Source organism: Pagrus pagrus, assembly GCF_965226575.1.
Source record: "Pagrus pagrus genome assembly, chromosome: 4".
NCBI lineage: Eukaryota > Metazoa > Chordata > Actinopteri > Spariformes > Sparidae > Pagrus > Pagrus pagrus.
This window is the reverse complement of record NC_140188.1, coordinates 5,394,040-5,414,410: the sequence shown is the minus strand read 5'-3', so window position 1 is coordinate 5,414,410 and position 20,371 is coordinate 5,394,040. Positions and strand designations below refer to the sequence as shown.

General features: G+C 40.9%; 1 protein-coding gene across 3 annotated transcripts in view; it reads left to right on the top strand.

Moving 5' to 3' along the window:
- The window catches only part of nectin1b (nectin cell adhesion molecule 1b), a 243,200-nt gene that overhangs the window by 220,089 nt on the left and 2,740 nt on the right, over positions 1-20,371 (top strand). For 2 of the 3 annotated variants that reach the window (XM_084351958.1, XM_084351959.1), the window contains one exon: positions 4,755-4,941. The exons of the other annotated variant lie outside the window; for it this stretch is intronic. In XM_084351958.1, the coding sequence (XP_084208084.1) occupies positions 4,755-4,898 (144 nt within the window). In that variant the 3' untranslated portion in view covers positions 4,899-4,941. The remainder of the gene's footprint in view (positions 1-4,754; positions 4,942-20,371) is intronic. 3 annotated transcript variants of the gene reach the window in all.

Sequence of the window (20,371 nt, the reverse complement as noted above, 5' to 3'; positions counted from 1 at the left end):
AACACAGAAAAAGACATTTTTCCAGCAATTCGCTTGGCTAAAAAACAAGTCTGTCTGCAGACACTGGCTCAGCACCGGCTCAAAAACTGACATCCACAGAAAAGTCTGGCCTCACCTTGAACCAGAGCGTATGCAGGTTACTTCCATACTATCCCCCAAAGTTAGGCACAATACAAGAAGAATAAATCCCCTTTTTGTTATCTTCACCGCCACTCAATGGCTCACCTGTTTGCAGGGGAAAGGGGGACAAGTTTTATTTTGTGTGGTGGTAAAATAAATAAAATAAATAGATAAAAAATGTTCTCAATGGAGAAGAAGAAGTCGTAAATAAATAACAACATTTAAAATGCGATGTTTGAACTCACTATCCCATTTATTGTGTCCTTCCTCAGCAGTTTATTTATAAAGTCTCTTAGAAACACACCTCATGTTTTTTAAGTTTTTCATCCCTGATCTGATTTCAAAACAGCAGGTGAGCCGCATGTTGTTAATGATATATCAGACATAGCGACATCAACGTGGCACCAAAACGACATCGCAACAGCCAGGTGCACTTACAAACATTTAGGAGACGACGAAGTAGAACGACATTTAATAGGAGAGCCGGCATCACAGTCAGTGTGTTTACAGGAGGGATGTGCTGTTATACCAGAAAGCATCTCAAACATATAATATACAAAATCACTTCATTAAAAACTTTTCATGAATCTATAAATGAAAACATTCACCACCATACTACACCAAAAACTATGCACATCTTCGCTGCTTGCGTGTGGCAGTAATGGTGTCACTGCAATCAGTACTTCACCATCTGTTGCCTTATTTCACCTCCCTGTGCTTCAGCCAGACGCACCAGGCGGTGATCCGAGTGCCCTTTCAAGTTTATGTCATTATTCCTCTGCGTCACAGAGCTTCACTGTTGTCCAAAAACTATTAAAAACACATCAGTGAGACACGCCGGTGCACTGGGCGAGGTGTTCCTTCATTAAGACGAGTCATTGAGTCAACTCGACGTACACCGTCCTCACTTTCATATACAACTTGTGAGATGAAAGAAGAGACATAGTTGTCTCCAGTTTTCAAAGATCTTCAGTCAGAATGACGGACTTGATGTTAAAGCGTTGAGAGACGGTCTGACACATGCTGGTTTTGGCTTTTTGACTGTTGACAGTAAGAGAAATATAAGATATCAACAGCTTGTCCTTTATGTTTATCAAACACTCTCAACATCCTCATCAAGTGCCGTGTGAAAGAGAGTGTCAGCCTGGCCGCTCATGTTTTTAAGTTGAATTAAACTGCTTTTGTTTCAGTGTATAAGCTTGATATTGCAGTGTGTTGTATTTCTCTGCTTGTCTGCTGAATAACTTAAACCGGCTTAATGTCCGTGACTGTCTGCTGTGTTTAGTAAAAGTTCATTTTCTTTAATATGAAGCTGATGTGGCTGAACTTGGGGAAAATCTCTGTTCCATCTCTGTTGTGCTTAACTGATGCTCCTGATTTACTTCATGCTTAATGTTTTCATCTTCTTGAAATTACTGCTTTGCTTTTAATGGTGTGCTTTTTTTTTTTTTTTTTTAAATGACTCTTATTTTCTCAACAAACTTGCAGGGATAACTCAATTACTATCACTATTTCCCCCGGACGAATTGATTTTGATTTCTTGTGTAGTCATTCAAGGATATTAAACTATCATCTTCAATTCTATGCTCAAAGGAGCAGGATGTTTAAGTCTGATAATCCTTGGACACAGAGGGCAGATTTTTCTCCGATTTATTTCTTATCTCTGATAACATTCCAGTTAAATTGAAGTTTAGGGCTGCTCTTAAGATGAATAGGGTATCAGGGAGGTTTTCAAAACACTATTTGTGAGAGACATGCATTGACTGCTGAGCGTCGAGTGTTACTAATGATGATTCTCTAGGGGCAAAACACTATCTGCCAATTTTGAATGCGATGTGGCTGTAATTTTCCCCCTGATTGCACTCTGGTCATGACAAATATTCCAGATATTTAAATATCCCAGCGAGTGCAGGGCGTGAGTGCCGGGGAAATATGCGATGGCGGAGAGACTGCACAGTAGATTTAGATTATTGATGTGGAGATTCTGTAAAAAGATTCAATCATTTCTATGTAATCCTTCCTCAGGTGGAACTGAGGTACACTGATGCAATGGGGGGACAACAGGTATCATTCCAATGCATTTTCCTCCCTCACATCCCCTCACCGTCCATCCGGAGATGCAATTTATGGAGACGCAGAGTAGCCGACATCTCTGCTTTGCTTTTATGTTGTCATAACTCCCCCTATTTTACTAAGTTTTCATTACCAGGAGCAAGCAGGCAGACTAAGAGGAGAAACATTACCATTTGATCCAATCACTGATTTTCTCACGCAGGCCTTTTTACTCACGGAATAAAAAATTACCCCGCAGCTGCAGCGAAGTACATATTGGGAGTTTTTACACCTCAAAACGTAGCGAAATGGGATATCTGTCCATTATCTCATCATTCACCTGCAATTCTGGTTTGTCGGTGATTCGAACATCAGTACAGTCTGATTCTCATTCATCCTCCTCTGTGCCAAAAACCTTGAAACGTCACTGTGTTAACATCCGTCTTTGGTTTGTTTCTAAAAGAAGTAAACACACAATTAACTGTTTCTCACAAACTAAATTGGAAATGTAATCATTATCACCTTTAAGGAGAAAAGGGGCCAATGAAATCAAAACCTCTTGTGTTTGTCCTGTTGTCTTTTTTGTCTTTTTTTCCCCACAGTCCCAGTCTCCAGAAAAAATGTTGGCACTGTACATTCCTGCAAACCATGGATACATTGAACCTTTACATTTCTTTTCACTATAATGTTGTGACAGTGTTGTGCTCAGGATCTGGTTAAGTTTGAGCACAAAACCCCTCTGGTTATGGTGCGGAAAACATCTTGTTTTATGTCACTATAAACACATCTGGCAGTCGCAATAACAACCCGGTTTTATTGTCTGAAACAGGAAGTGAACAGTGGTCGAAGTAGTCTCAAACTGCTGTAGAAATGTTGATATGATACATTAGAAACATACAAATTTAACATATCCATGGTTTGCAGAAATGTAGGCACAACCAGCTGCCCCCTTGTCCATCAGAACAGACCTACAAGACCCTCCTATGACATCATTAGTCACTGATGTGACCAGACATTTCCATGCTGTCTTCAGCTTTGTTGACTTCTCTTCCACTACTGTGGCAATCCTGGTGTTATCGCGAGGTTGCTTATTTATCTGATGGAGATAGAAAAGTATGGATGTTTGCAAATTTGCTCACAGCTGAACGCTATCAATCAAGTAATCCAATAAAAGATAACAGTGCTTCATTACCTGGCCACACTCTTTGCTTTAGAGGCATTAGCATTAGCAGCCTGTGTTCCTACCCTAAACTTTGGGCGTCACGTGCCACACAAGAGGGAGGATCCTAAACTGAAATACATCAAAATGTGACACAGTCATTGCTACTAGTCATCAGAAGATTAGTAGCAATTGTTTTATGCTTGTTATAGAGAAAAGGACCATTATACATTGAAACTACAGTCATGTAACCCCAGACTTCACCCTGTATCTCCCTTGGACATCAACTGGAAACCAGCGTGGTTGGGCTGAGTGGGAGGGACAGGGGGTGTACTGGGACTGGACCTTACAATGCCAACATTTTATTTTAAGTGACTGGGCTGAATTTGTCAGATAATTATTGACCCGGTGCCTTTAAGTCTCATTTCCAAAACAATCTGAGAAGTATTTTTTGAATTTGATAAACAGCGCTGAAAGAGGTCATTGTCATTTATTGATTATCCCATTGAGGTCATTTACTCAATCATCCTCTCAGCCAATTGCTCATTGAGTCAATCAGTCAGTCAATCATTGGACTTGTGTTCGTGCACTGTGGTCAGATGCTGGTTAAATGAAGGTCTTTGTCTGTGTTTACATGCACACTGATACTCCAGCCTCTCAGCATCTCCATGAATGTGTTTACTGGTTGTCAAAATACGTGCATGTGCTGCATAGTAACTGCGGTTTCCAACGGGAATTGGAGAATTCATACAGCGATCGGGACACAAATTACTGTTGTCGTAGTTGTTCTGGAAGATTGTGTGGACATGCGTTCACTGTAATCCAAGCATTAGAGTTGCAACACTGCCCAATGTGTGTTTGGTTTGTTTGGTTACAGCGATTGTTTTTGTTTAAATCCAGTTTTCATGCCCATCGACTCTGAGCGGGACATCATTTCTGAGAAATGCATCATAAAAACACAAACATGAAATCAACTGAATAAAATCACATGTAAACACCTTCTATTATGTGAATCACGATAATAGAAAAATGTCATTATGTGCATGTAAACAAAGTCTGAAGTCCTTCCTTCATCTCTAACCTTTTATTTATGGTCTTGTATTATTTTCTGTCTGACTGTTATTTTCTGAGCGACGTCTCCATCTTTGTCACATTCAGACGTAACCTGACATTTTATTTACATGTCCCATGCTTTCACATTTTTTTCTTTGCCGTCCTCTCTAACACCGCTGCTCACCAACTCAAAACATCCCCATGACCATCACATCGTCAATCAATATTACTTTCTCATCCGTTTCATCTGCCACTCTCTCTCTCTCTCTCTCTCTCTCTCTCTCAGCCAGTCTGTCTCTCTCACTCTCTCTCTCTCTCATATTTTTGGCTGCCTCACTCCTCACACACCTTTCGCCTCTCTTGTCTCCAGAACTCTGGCCACAAGGACTGTGATGTCCAGTATGCGGAGCTGGATACTGCAGCTTTGGCCTCCTCTCCCAGCCCACGAAGCTCTGCTCACACTGGCCCTGGGGATCTTGTCGAGTATGCAACCATCCAGCCTAGCTCACACTAGCGCATGCCATTATAGGCCTTTCCCCTCAGACTTTGGCCTCAAGGTACACAGACTGATGCACTCCTTTCCCTCGTTCATCCCCCTCTCACATGCACAGACCTCCCTTTATTATGGTTCCCTTGTCTACCTTCCTCTTTAGTCTTGGCCGTCTTTTGATTTCGCCCTCGCTGCTCTGCAGAAAGTTGGATTGAGGCTGAGATATTTTCAGGCTGTTATTTCCATAGCACTCGTCACAGAGACGTGCAGTTCTTTGGCGCAACAGAGACACAATGAAACCTAAATCAAGCCTGCAATTCTTGCGAGCGATCATAAGATCAGCCATGTAAGTGCTCCATTATTTTCTGAAAATGTCACGTAAAATATGACTCACTGGCAAAGAAAACACGGAGGAAAGGTTTTATTGTGTAACACTTCATCCTCTTCTCGTCTTACAGTCTTTGTATGCATGAATCCTGATCGTAGAGAAGAGTGTAGAGGTAGTGTCTGTAAATATTTAACACTTTCTAAATGCTAGATTTAGCTGCATGACTCTTTTGCATGAACGTCTAAGAGGAATGTTGAATCGCTCTCCGTGCAGTTGCATTTATAGTTAGAAAAGGGAGCTGTGCTTTAGTGTGTTCAAAGAGACAGGTCACCCCTGAAATCAAATATAAATGTATTTCCTCTTACCTGTTGTGCTGTTTAGCCATCTAGAAAGTTTTGCTGTGAGTTGCAAAGGAGATATCAACTGTAGAGACGTCCACCTTCCCTCCAACACAGTGGAACAAGATTGCACTCAAAAAATACATTTGAAAAACTGCAACAACATTGTCTCTTCCAAGAAATCATCATTGGTTACTGAAGATAGACCTCGTTGTGAGCAGTTTCATGTAGGAGCTATTTCTTAATACCAAATTACAACTGCGTCGCCGCTCATGCACTTCTTCTCGTTTCTCAGTTTGTACATCCTCGTTTCCTTTCCTCACCTCCTCTCCTCGCGTCCATCATGGCCAGAGTCAACAGTGATGGCCAGAACTCAAGAATGGACTCAAGCGCAAGAATCACTGACTGCATCCACGTGTATACAGCCAAAGTGTTCTTGGTAGAAGTCGAAGTCCATACAGGAGTGTCTGTCAGCGGTGCAGACGAGGCAGATGATTGGCAGGCAAAGGCAGGATACAAAAACAGTCTGAAGCAACAAACTTACAGTGGATCAGACAAACAGGCTGCGGTCACACACCTGAAAACTACTGGCTGCATGTGAATATACACAATCTGGCAAACAGGTAGTGAACAACTTGGAGTACACGTACTAAAAGGACTGGTTGGATAATCCTAAAAAACAGGTGATGAATGAAACTCAGCAACAGCAGGAAGTCACACAATCTGGAATGCATGAAGTTACAAAATAAAAGGGGAAGCAAAGTAAACAAGAGTCCAACCGAGTTGTCACACCCTCCCACTTGAGACGCGAGCGTAGGAGGAAAGGATGAGACGTGTGGAGAGCCGAGTCGAGGCAACAGGCACTTAACAAGCTGAGACATCTGTGCTTCAGAGCCCTGTTTTAAAGCGACGTCAATAAAATATGACGTGCTGCACTGTGGCATCATCTGTCCACAATTTTGTTGCAGCCTACCGCTGAATTTTATGATCTCTGTCAGATGAGCATAACAGTGTGCAACATAAATAATATCAAGGTAAAATGTCATGAAGGAATGTGGTTAGAAGAGCGCTTCACGAGGCGCTACGCAAACAGTGAAGGGCACAAAGTTTGATTACCCATTTGATCATCCTGAAACAGTAAGACAACTTAACAATATAAAGGCACTGCTCCACCATTATTTGTGCATTGGAGCAGTGATCGATTTCTGGATTAAAGGCAGAAGAAAGAAGAGGGGAAGAAAGCACAAATGATAGTAATGAAAAGAGGCTGGTGCTCACGGCAGGTCAGGATGCTAACATTAATGGCGTTCTCCACAAGCCCTCAGGAAGAGCGCTAGGCTTTGAAGCCAATAAGACTTTTTCCCATAAGCTTACATTGTGAAGCAGCTGTAAAATGGTGGATACATTATTATTATTAAGCTTCACAACCCCGAGAAATGACTCATCATATCTGAATCCATTAAGTCTAATGAAATTTGGAAAGCCTAGAAGAGCAGCAAGATTCATTGTCTTCATTCATTCATTCATCTTTTTATCTCTGTTCAAGTTAGCCGGGCGCTAAATCGGATGTGAGTCGACTTGGATGGCAGAAGTCTCTAGTGTGCACAACACAGGAGATCTGGGTATCTTCATACCCTGGAAGTCGAGCTTTTTTGACTTCAAGTGCCGCAGAGCAGCAACTGTCTCTGCCTCCAACACTGTAACCAGGTCGTATTATACATCCATGGTCATCATGTTAGATATGTTGGCTATGTTGGTTAGCTTAGTCAGCTTCATCCATGTGAAATTGCTCACTCCATCTGCGCAGTGATATGAAATACTTTCAGCATGAAACTGCTCACAACAAGGTCTGTGGATCATCCTGAGTAATCAGCAATAAGAGACATTGCTGTTGAGTTTTTCAAATATATTTTTGGCTGCTTTTAGCACTGCAAGCTATCTGGTTCCATTATATTTGAGAGCAGAGAGACACCTCTACAGCCTTTATCTCTAAAACTTTCAACTCACACAAAAACAATCCACTTGGATAAATAGCATAACAGGTAAGAGCGAAAAATATATATCCATATTTTGCTTTAATTTTGGGGTGAACTGTCCCTTTAAGTTGAGCAGATTCTCAACAACAATGACAATGTAAAATATTGAAGATAGCTCATGTGAAATATTTTTTTCTGAACACTCGTAAACAAAATCTGTTTCTCAAGTGACTACGCCGCTCTTGAAAACCCTGATTGGTAGCAGGGCAAAACACGCTCTCGTCTCCAAGACGCTGCTCTGATGTCTCGTCTGAACCCTGCAGGAGAGAGCCGGGAGAAATCTTTCCATCACACACAAATACGGTCTTCTGAAACACTTAAAGTCATTATACACATACAGTAAAGTGCCGTATAAGGGGGCACAAATCGGCCTGTTGCTGGAATAGCGAGACTGGTTTCTATGACAATTCCAAAGGCATGTAATTCTCCAGGCAATTCAGGAGGCTTTCTTCAGGCAATTGTTGCGACAAGCCGAGGTGCGCTGCAAACTGTGTGTTATTGAAATACTGTAGCGGCAATTCTCTTCTCATTTAGAGACATTTTCATCCCGGGGAAGTAAACGTGGATGTGAAGAAAAAAGAAGAAAAAAACATTACCGCACATAAAGCCTTATAAAATGAAATGTAAGAGCTGGAATGAGGTGTTTGTGTTTTTGAAAATGTGCGAGTGTGATACACCATCGAAAGAGCAGCTTTAACTGATGGACAGAAGATGGACAGAGCATCTGGAAAGCCCGTTTTGGATTCACTGCCAAGGATATTCGCAGGTGTAAAAGCACCAGGCAGTGAGAAATTAAAGCTACATTAGAAAACATAAGTATTCTGTCACTGGCAGCAGCAGATGGCAACAGGAGATACCGTTTGAATTCAGACCAGCTTAGTAGCCAGAAATCATAAGACGTGATGCAAACACACTCAGCAACTCCAGCAACTCTGTGATTCAAGAAAATTCAGGACTCTGATGCCACAGACTGGGATTTGAACTTTAAGAAAACAAAATACACATTTGTTAAATGTTACTTCAGAAGACATGTGGAGTCTCATATTCAAGTCACTGTGACACTTGACAGTCCCCAGGATGAAAAGACAGCAGTTAACATTTCTGCAAACCACTGATACGTTCACGTTTGCACGTGTCGTGGGCTGGAGTTTGTTCCTTACTGACATTTCTGCAAAACGTGTCACATCACGTTCACATTACATGTTCACGACTGTCGGAAGGGAACAGTGAGGAAGTTACATGCGAGAGTGACCGCCGTTCAACACTGCGTCAACATGATATTTTTGCAGAGGGATCATGGTGATTTAACATTAGGAAGCGTCACACCACTGGATATTTTTGACAAGACATCGGGACATATTTGTGTGTCCAAAATACGTATATTATGAAAAACATGATGTTTTCCTAACCCTCACCAAGTGCAACAAGCCTAACCAGACCAAAAGCACATCACATCATAAATTATTACATTGAAACTAAATAAGCGTAAAGTTGGAACATGAAACATATCCGTACTTTGCAGAAATGTAGATTACCAACATTTATATGTAGGGAAAACAAATGAAAACTAATAAGTCAGTTGTTAACATATCCTCATTAATATCAATAACAAGCAGCAGTGGGTGCAGCGAGGAGACAATCTGACGGATATCAGTTTGTTTGTAGCAAATCTTTACACAAACATCACCAGATCACCAGTGATCGATTTTATCAACATTAATCTGGTCACTTTGAATGCAGAGTGTTTCACCATCTGACCAGATACACAGTACAGCACCATAACGAGGAGAAGAGATGTGTTTCTGCTGATGCTTCAGGCTGAAGAAATGATCAGATTTTAATATTCTTGCACGCAGTAATATAGTTTTAATACAGAACCTCGTGCACACGGACCATCCCCTGACTTATCTCTGGTATTAAATCTTTGGCAGCTGCACGAGGGAGGAAGCTTCAAAGTCTTCCAAAAATATCCATAGGAGCACGTAATTTATTCTGGACTTGGGTCTTAAAAAAATCTTCATTACACTATCTTAATTTTTCATGGAATAAGGGTAAAAGTGAACATTAACTTTAGTGGAGTGAAGAAGAGCCTCATTTCAAAAATGGTGATGTTTTAAAAGACATCATTAAAACAGGTAAAATTGAATTAGAAGAACATATTATCTTCTTTTATTGGTAGTTTTTAAACCTTTTGAAGAACATTCAACACTTTTTTGGTATTGCAAAGGAGTGGTGAAATAAGTAAAGCATTATTACTGACGTAGGATATTGGATATGTAAATCGACACTAAACATTTCCTCAAGCTTTGTACACTAAAAATACATTTTGTTCCCGACACGGAGCACAAAGAGTGTCTGAAATCTGATACGTGATCTCAAAACATGTTCAACCATCAGATTACAGTGTTCAGAGACAGAGCAGACAAATTAATGAATATCAATTTGATTCTTATGTCAGCTTTACAGGGTGTTCAGTCAGCAGCTCTGTAATTGATGGGATATTGTAGCAGCAGAAGTGTTTCAACATGAAAGTCCTCCGGGGAATTGCCTGTTGACATTCCCTGTTTGTAATACGGCATTAAGCCTCATCCTGACGGGCTCCAGTCAGGAGGTTACACCGTTCAATAAAATCTTTGTTTGCTGAGCCAAAGACTGAACTACAAGTTCATATCCAGGGTGACAAAATCCTCTTTTTATTATTTGAGAAGAATATAAAGGCTTTTAAGTTCACCTTTAGTCAGTGACTTAAAAGTAATCAGTGAAATAAATCAGCCCGCTTTTAATCACAGCCTGATTGTATTTTTTCTGGCATCCATTTGCTTTGACAGAGTTATTACATTATCAGATATGAAAACCTTATTTGGACTACACTTACTCAAGGTTATGCTATCTATCCAACATACTGGTGCTGAAAAATGACTTCAAGGTGAGGCAGATTTCATTTAGATTAACCCTCAGTTTTAAATTTATGCATTTAAGAATATTCTTTTTGTCCTCTTCTGCTTCACATTTAAAGTTAGAAAGAAATCCCGAAGCTTTTTATTTCAGCGGGACGGAGGAAATGTGACCCGACAGAAAGTGAAGGGTGGCTGATCTTTGGCCTTAACTGACAGCTGGGGCGGATTCATAATGATGTGTACGTGTAACGGAGGTGGGTAGAGGACAGAAGATGAGTCAAAGGACTGTTCACCAGCATGTATTTGACTCATTCCTTGAATTTACATTGGAGCCATCACTTCTCTCTTAATGAACTTTTCATTTGATCCTAAATTGTGGAGCACTTTATGAAGTCGGATTCAATATTAATCATCGATCATCCTCCTGATGTTTCATGATGCCTGAGAGAGAATTCAGACCTGAGTCATCTGACCACAGGTGGACCGCTCTAATCCGCCTGCGTCTCAAGGGGGCATGTTCTTTACTGGGACAAAAGGAAACAAAGAGAGAAATATTTTCATATATTACATTTACCTTATTAACCAGAAGGCCCACATACTCAGAATTCGTTGTAGACAGTTTGCCAAATTTTATAAAGGTCCTCTGAACTCAACAACTTATAAAATTGAGTGATTTTTTAAGGGAGTCTGGGGCCTTTCTCCACGGGCAACAAAGAAGTTGCCTGATTTGGTTGCCATTTACTGTATTTGTAAAATTTGGCATGTTATGTATTAAAATGTCCTTTTTGGTAAATTTAGTGTTAATGCTGAAATCAGTTGAAACAGTGCGTTTAAACAGCTGCTAACTGTTGGCAGGTAAGACGCACTTTGTACAGAGAAGCAGACAGGCCGGTACAGTGGAGCCAAGACAACAACATAATGTATTGAATTTAATGGCAAATTTGCCAAAGCCGTTTCACAAACTTGTTTCTTCTCGATCCAGTTGAAACAGACAGCGTGTTCACAGACATCTGTTGCTGGGCAGGTTACGAGAGGCCGGACATGTTATTCCCATCACAGTGAACCACATGGAAATCAGACAGCTTGTAATCCATTATGCCAAGTGCGTACACAGTGCTTAAAGAATGTGGTCACCTGCGGCCCAGACCACCGCTGAGTGCGGTCTGAGTGATTGGATCTTAAACACGTCCTCGATGTGTCTGGGGGGCATTCACACCTGTACTTTGAGCCGTCCACTTGTGATCGGATCACTCAGGATGCATCTTGATACCTCGTTTAAACAGCCTCTGAGATAACACCACGGTGATGGTTCACAGGTACGTGTTCGAGTGCCAGAAATAGCTACAGCCGTGCTAACGGTTATGAATAATGACAGCTGCTCTGATGCTGACGGAGAACCTCGATGATGGCACACAATCAGGTGCACTTTTCCTTTGCATAATGAGCGCTGGAGCAGCCGGCACACTGTGTTTAAGAGCATTTCTACATTCATTGATGGATAATGGTGAAGCTCGTGCATGTGTGCCAGTTTCCACAATGACATAAGATTAGAAAACAGAATCAGGCGTTCGCACAGCTTTATAAATTTGTTCATGAATGCATATGCATATTTCTGTCTTTGTGCGTACACACACATTAAGACATGAAACTGCACAGTTTTATACATTTTTTTTTAACACCCCGGCTTCTTACAGCTCAGAATCACAGCAGAAAAGACACAAGTACACTGTGTTGAATCTGCTGTTTGAGTAATTGCCGAATCTTTCATCGACCGATGTTGTTGTCGTCTCTGTTCTCGCCGTGGAAGCCGAGTGGACGTCCCGAGGCATGTTTGGTCTCACGTTTGATTCGTTAATGTTTGCAGACTGTCGTTTGGCAGAACAAACACCACGACTGAGGACAGACATTAGGTAGTCAAAATGGTGTCAAAGTCACCTTGTTCATTTTCCTGTAACAGTTGTTGTTTATTTGGACTGGATGTGAGACGCTGTCATCTTTTTCATTGTTTTCGGGACTTTTCTGTTGTTTTTGAGCGGACTGAGATGTGAAAGCGAGAGGAAGAGTGACAAAAGCAGGCAGGCTGTGATATCCATTCATTTGCATAACATTATGCTTTGCTTCCCGATGGAAATGAATGGAAATCAATTCAGATTATTACTGGATGAAAATAGGATCTTATTATAACCAAATGAAGGCTTTAAAAATTCAGTTTTTTCCCCCACCATTTGACAGATCTTTTGACAGTTGATGTTTGGGTGGATGTGGCCCGTACTGAAGCTGTCAGCGAGCATCGTGAGAATAAATCAAACCAACAGGGTCAACGAGTCCCATTTACTGTTCAACTAAATGTTGGAACAAGTATCACACATCATTTAAGAAGCACTGGATCATTAGTGATCTATGCAGCACTCACAGAAACAATGAACAGCTTCCTGAGAATGGTGTGTTGAGCAGTCAGGGTGTTCATCAAGCTAAAAGGCAGCACAGGTGCGTATGGATAGAGCAACAATTGTAATGATCAGATACGACAGAACAGTAGATGTAAGAGAGGAGCTGCATGGCTTTATCCAATTAGTGTTCATTTATTCAATATAGAGCCGTTCAGGTGGACCCCATGGGACCTTTTTCAGATAAACGTTGTCTGGAATGGAGTAAGACAAATATCTTTTTGATTTCGCCTAAGTTGTGCCATGAATTACACATATGATATTTAGCAATTTAAAAGAACACTTTTCGAGACAAGTATGTCGTAAATTAAGTAAAATGCCATCTGGTTTTGTGTTAAACAGCTCGCTGAACTACATCAACAGCAGGATGGCGAAGAACTCGGCACAGAAAAGGTCCTAAAAAAGATGAAAATCACTATAAATCTGGTCATAATGACAACTGATGTTATGTGAGAGGAGAGCTGGTCAGTTCTGTGAGCTGCTAATATACAGGAGCAGCTCTACAGTGTTTACATTACGGGTTTTGGTGACCGTTTAACAAGACGGCATCACTGTTGGCTGTGCAGTCTTAATAATAACGTATGTATTTCCTCAGTCTTATATTGGTTTTATGACAAGCTGAGACTTTATTGAATTGATAAACACCATATGTGTGATTCATGGCACGGTTCAAACAGGATCAAAACAGTACCTGTCTCTTTCCATTCACTACCACACAAAGATTTTCTGAAGTAAGGTCAAATGGGGCGAACCAGAGGGGCCGTGACTTCGGCTCTCTTTTATATTAAAAACCCACCTACGTGACAAGCAAATTCTATCTGAGTATTTCTTCCACCATTGCCGGTGAGACTGGTGAGATTAAGAAAAGGGAGCTCAGTAATTTGTTCTTCTAGGAGTTTTGTTTTTCACTTCCTGTGCAGAGATTTTTTAAAACAATCTCCATCCAGAGGGATCGTTGTTTTCCTCTCTTTGTTGTGTAGTTTAGTGATTTAGGGTGATAAGATGTGTATAATTTTACATAAAAACCTTGTGGCAAGTCTTGTTTTTAATTCTTAAAGTAAAAAAATGCTCATCTCTTTCTATCAAAGCCCTTCTATGTATTAAAGTTCCCTTTAAAAGTAGGTATATATCCTCAGATAGGCTGTTATCCTTAATCATCAAATTCCCTGGCCCGCCGCCTAGAGTTTGATGTTGAAACTCTGGAAATGCTTCGAAAACAGAAACAGACGCATTCAGCTTGACTTCCGCTGAAGACCAGCCCTGTGGTGAAATACGCCACAGTCATAAAAAATGTATCGATTGACAAAAGTTAGAGGTCAAACTCCAGCAGTTGCCAAACGGAGCAGAAGCGCATGAGGGCATCAGATTTTAATGAAATTCAGGAATGAAAAACACGTTTTAAAATTCTTTTTGTGTGAGAAGCCAAAACGCAAATAAGAGGCTGAACTTTCCTAAAAGTTTGATATTACGGACGGTAATTTAAGGCCAAGTACATGGTGGGAGAACTTTAAAGCCTGAGTGTGAAAAGGTCCAACTTTGATGCCCTGAAAATAAACAAGGACGCAGCGCAGGGATAGTTTTTAATCTGACAGCAGGCTCTTAATGGTGTGAATAGTTTTTGGTTCGTTGCTGCTCTGAAATCAGTCCAGAGTGTATCTGTGCTGTCAGTGTAACAGACATGTGTGATTCTCTGCAGCTCGGACTGCACTGTAATGCCTCCTGGACATGTATTTGACATAATCCACTTCCTGCCCCTCTGAAATACCACGCTGTACCTTCCACTAAACCTACACAAGTCTGACACATGCAGTGTATAGCAGGTACCAACACTTAGTCAATAATACTGTAAATAAGGCACTAACATCGGATTTTGTACCTAATAAATTAATCATTGTGATGTGAAGAAATCACAAAACAAACTTTCTGTAGGAAGTCATTTTGTTTGATATGTCTGTCTGCTACACAGTATATCTGTATCTCAGTGTACATGCACTTTTTTTTTAGAGGAACAGTTCTTATCTGGCCAATAAATGGACCTGTGTATATGCAGTAGGTAGCAGCAGCCAGATAGCTTAGCTGAGTATACGACTGGAAACAGGGCAAACAGTTAGCTTACTCTGTCGAGCAAATCACGAAATCCGCCTTTAAATGTCCCATTAAGTGTTTTTACCACGTCTTTCTCCATATGTCCCCTATATGTTAGTGCCAGGCCCGATAATGGCAAAACAATGGAAATGATAAAAAACTGTTGATGCTTTTTAATTGTACGAAAACAAACGTAAATAACTTTATCCAATGCTTTGGGTGAAAGTGGAACATATTTTGTGAAGAAAGTATTTTCTGGTATTTCTCTGATGTCCTCAAGCGGCTCTGCTTGAGCAGCTCTGGGGAGTTAGCTTTACTTGTGGCTAAAGTAACTGCTAACTGCTGCTAAATGTAGCTGCGTTTGCCAGTTAACTCTGGTTAGCTCATTCCCTCTGTTTCAAGTCTTTGAGCTAAGCTAAGCTTTTATCGGGGTCATCCCTATGTTCCCACAGCCCTATGGTCCCACATTTCTTAGAAGCTGTGGGAACATAGGGCTGTGGGAACATAGGACTGTGGGAACATAGGCACGCTCCCAGCTTATTGACTGCTGGCTCCAGCTTCTTACGCAAAAGACATTCTCCACAAGGATTTAAGAATATTCTCCAAAATGTCAAACTATTGCTTTAAATAACTAGTTTGGATTTGTTAGAAACCACCAGCAGCTGTAGTTAACACATTTCTTACAGGTTCACTGAACATTTCTTCAAAGTGACACAAAGTCCCGAACACGGAGTCAGACTTTCGTCAGCAGCAGTTTGCCAAATGTCTTTAGACAAACGTATAAGTCAGGAGAACTGCTGCTCAGACTGTTGGTTTTAATTTGGGCTGAAATCACCAAAGACTTCTCAGAAAGCGAAGAAATGAATAACCTGACAAGGTATAACGTTTTTCTTCAGCTGTCTGAGCGGCCCTCGATGCTGACCTGAAGCAAATAAGATTTTCAGACGCTTCTGTCCGTGTTTCCAGCACGTGTGTCAGGAGAGGTTTACTCCCGTGTCTTCTGCTGTGAAAACACCAAATTCACCTTCACACAAGATCAGCGCTCACCCTTTTGCCTCCACTGTGCTTATCTTACCATTCATGCCTCACAGTGTCCTTTTAAATCAGAGCCTCTTTTCTTGGGTACCGTTTCAGTCTTTTAGTCACTCAAATTGCACGTTGTTAATCAATCAAGTCTCATCAATGTGTTTACAAATCACACAACTTGCAGCAGGACAAAGTCCAATTTGCCTGCAGTTGATGCCAAAATCCTTCCCGTTAACTTCTGTGGATAGTGGATCTGCATTGAAATGCTTTAAAAAAGACTAGACCTTTGTTATATATTTTGTTGAGTTGTGTAATTACATTATCCTGATTGTTTCCAACAATATTCAAACTCAGAGAAATTCACAATTTACTCGAGGTAATGGTCGTCTAACCTGTTAAATGAAAACATTAAATGCAACGTGGATAACCTAAAACATTACCATGTCCCCATCACTCGGGGGCTCTGGATCAGAGCAGAATCCAATGCAACTTTGGGTGTTTATTCCTCCAGAGGGTCTGGCTCTGCACCAGACTCTCCTGTGCCCTCCCCACACATGACTCTGCAAACGTCTTTTGTTTTGTTTTGAGACCATAAGCAGCAGAAATGACATATTTTGCCTTTAACTTATAGATGTAAGTTAAAACAAATCAACATTTACTCTTGGTTACACACGTTTCTTTGACCCACCCATCAACACCAACCTCAACTTGGACTTTTTCCCTCTTTATTCTACGTCAGTTGTGATTTTTTATGGTGGCATTTGGATGCAAACAGAATTTATGGGAAGGACCGGCGTGTCACCTGCATGCAAAAATGTACTTTCAAAGTCCAAAGTCATGTTATTTGTATGCAGATTAAAGAAACTGCACTGCGTTAATGCTCAAAGTTGGAACTCGTGTGTTCGGCTTTTCCACCGTCTTCATAAGTTACTTTGTTTACGGCCTGCTTATCAAAGATTCCTTATTTTGTTCCCGATGTTTCACCCTTCAAACCCACGTATCTGTGCTCTAACAGCTTTTTCACATTTTCATATTTGGTTGAACAACTTGTAGGCAGATTTAAGTTTTGTTTGTGGTTTTGTTGCCCCACCAAAACATTTTCAGAGTTGGGATCATCGTTGTCGTAGATGTAGAGATGCTTGACGAATATTCGTAAGTTCCATTTTCACTCTCATCCGTTTTTGTTTTTGTTTTTGCATGTCTTCTCATCATTACTGTCATTCATGATCATGTTTCAGTCATAATCATTGTCCTTGAAAGAAATGCCAGACACATTCAAAGAACTCCTCATAAAAGAAATGTTAACCAGAGCAGTCATCGTGTGTTATCCAAGACTAATGTTTTGAAAAACATCTGAAACCGTTTAGGGCTGACGGCACTGTGGTTATGTCTGTGCAGCTCAAGATCAGTGACCCTACACTGCCACAATAGTAATTTAGTTTCTTTCCTGCATAATTTGATCACATCACTTCTGTTGGAATGAGCAGGGAGCAGTCTGGATCGCACTGTCGATACAAACTCAATAGCAGAATGCAATTGTGGCGTTTGGATCTTGACTCTCCTCTCACCCAAAACTGATACTGGTCCATTGTGTTAATTCACTAAATGCATCGCTGTCGGTAAAGAAGAGTCATCATCAAGTCAAATCTAACAAGTACGTGTCACCGACAAGCGGTGACTTACGACTGCTCCCTCGTTCAGTGGATTAAATCTACAGTATGTAGCGTATTTGAGCATGTGCGCTCACAGAGCACAACACCATTTTGCATTCCTCACCCAGCCCCAGTGCCTTGATTAAAAACTTACACTACCAGCAGAGGATGATGAAAAATAAATAAGCCTCCGCACGTTGCTACATACTTATTGACTCTAACTCAGAACTCCAGGTTACAGCTGGGTAACCATATTCACAAGTTTACACAGCACAATGGGTGACACCCGGAGGACACACTGAACACAGCTCCGTCAAAGATCTTAGAGCCATTAAAACTTTCGAGTAGCACTAGAAGTCTAGTAGATAAACAGCCAGACAATGGAGGCTTCAGACGGCATGATGTAACACAAACATGGAAGAACAACGGCGGCAGTTGTTTTGATTCAAGTTGATGGTGGCAGGAAAGAAAACAAGAGCACTTTACAAAGTCTGCTGTGAAGAAGCTTCTCACAGTTATGTCTGGAAATCTGATATTTAATCAAGTTAGTGGGAGTCTTTGCTTTATGTAATCATATTAAAGGATGAGTCCACCCAAAAATGAGAATCCATCATCTTCTCACCCCCGCGATAGAAACTTTCATCGTCGACAAAACATATGTGGAGCTTCGCGACGAAACAGCGTTGCAGCGCTCTCCTTTACAAATGAGGTAGATGGGGACTTTTTTAACAACGGAAAAAAACAAAAAATAAAATAAAATAGCTCCATACAGCTTGTCCAGCGTAATCAGTGTTTCTGAATGTCAAATTCACACCCTTGATATGCAGGCGAGCCTGTGCAACCCACGATGGGCGGTGTGCTAACTTAGCAGCTACGGTGAAGACTTCAACTTCTGGATCTACTATGGACGAGCTGAATGGAGCAATTTTGTTTTTGTCAGTTGTTTTTCATGTGAGTGCTCCAGCTACAGCAAAGTAAATGCTAAATCACTGGAGTGCCACTTTAAATAGATACTATTATGACAGCATCATGGGCTGCAACAAAACTGACTGCAGTGATTTAAATCAATTAAAGGGACAGTTCACCCTAGAATTGAAATGACATTTTCCCTTTTACCTGTGGTGTAGTGCTTTTAGTGTTTTTTGTGACTTTTGAAAATTTCAGCCAAATGGATGTTTTCCCTTCTTGTACATAATGGAACTAGAAGGCACTCAGCTTGCGGTGCTCAAAGTGCTATAAATACACTTAACGACAAACTCCACAGCAGTGTCTCTTTCCAGAAATCATGAACAGGTCACTCAAGATAACCCTCAGACCTTGTTTGGATCAGTTCGATGTAGCAACTGTTTTCTGTCCGCCAACTACACCCACCGACCGTATAACTGTGCAGAAGGAAGCGTGCATCCACTCGTGGACGAGAGCGTGGGATGTCCTCCTCGACTGTGCTGTAATGGTGGCTAGCTTAGTCAGCGAGCCTCTTGTAAATGAGTAGATGCATGCTTCATCCTGCACAGTTTTACAGTCGGCGGGTGTAGTTCGGTTAAAAGAAAATAGTTCCTACATCAGACTTATCTTCAGTAACCGGGGCAGGATTTTTTGAAAGACAGATTACTGTAGATTTTGTTATCAAATGTCATTTTTTGCCACTTTGGCATCAGTTCCATTATATTCAAGAGAAGCCAGACATCTCTAAAGCTGACATCTCCAAAACTCACCAACTCACACCAAAACAATTGCCGATGGATAAAAAGCACTACAGGTAAGTGGAAAATACGTTTTGATTTGGGGCTGAAACATCCACTATTTTCTGTATCTGTATCCGACCCCTCTCACAACTATGGAGCATCATTACCAAAAACTGCAGCTGGCCTGCAGTAGTTACACCACCATCTGTATCCGCACCTTCTGATTCATGTAAATGCAGCCCTCAGTGTAAAAAGTTAGTGGCCAGTTAGGCACTTATTGCATATTTAACACCACAGCTGGTGCTGTAATGAATTCTGCTTTACTGTAAACATAAAAGAAAACATAAAAAATGTTATATATACAGGCTGTAGCCCACATTTATAATAAACTGAATATTGATGATAGTACAAGAACAGACCAAACTATATTATTTGAAGGACTCAAAGCAGTATGAAGAAGCATGAATACAGTAATTAATCTGACCCTTTTGGCATCACGGTTGTTCAGCGTGGAGGAAGATATGCATGAATATGTATTAAATCTACTGTATGTTTAAATCTGAGTTTGTCTGTTATTAATCAGTAGAAAAATCAACTCAATCGCCAGAAAAAATGTTGGCAATGCACAGTATGTTTCTGAAAACTTAACATTACTGGTGGCTTTACCTTTGTTGAGTTTCAATTTCACCTTCTGACAGAACTGTGCTTAGCTCTGGTTAGGTTAAGGAACAATAGTCTTCTCACCTGTACCTCCACCACCTCAAGGTATGAGAGTCAGACATGTTTGGTAGATATGTCAATACGGTACGTAGCCTATGACACATACAAACATTACCAACATTCATCCTGGCGACTGGGCTGAGAAAAATCCTGCTGAAGTGTGATATTGTGTACTGTTAATATTGTCTTTTTAGTAAACCACTTGTATTGTGTTGATGTGATGACACTTCATTTCAGGTTCAGCCAGCCTTCCTCAGATCAAGGAAGCCGTGTGACCCTGCAG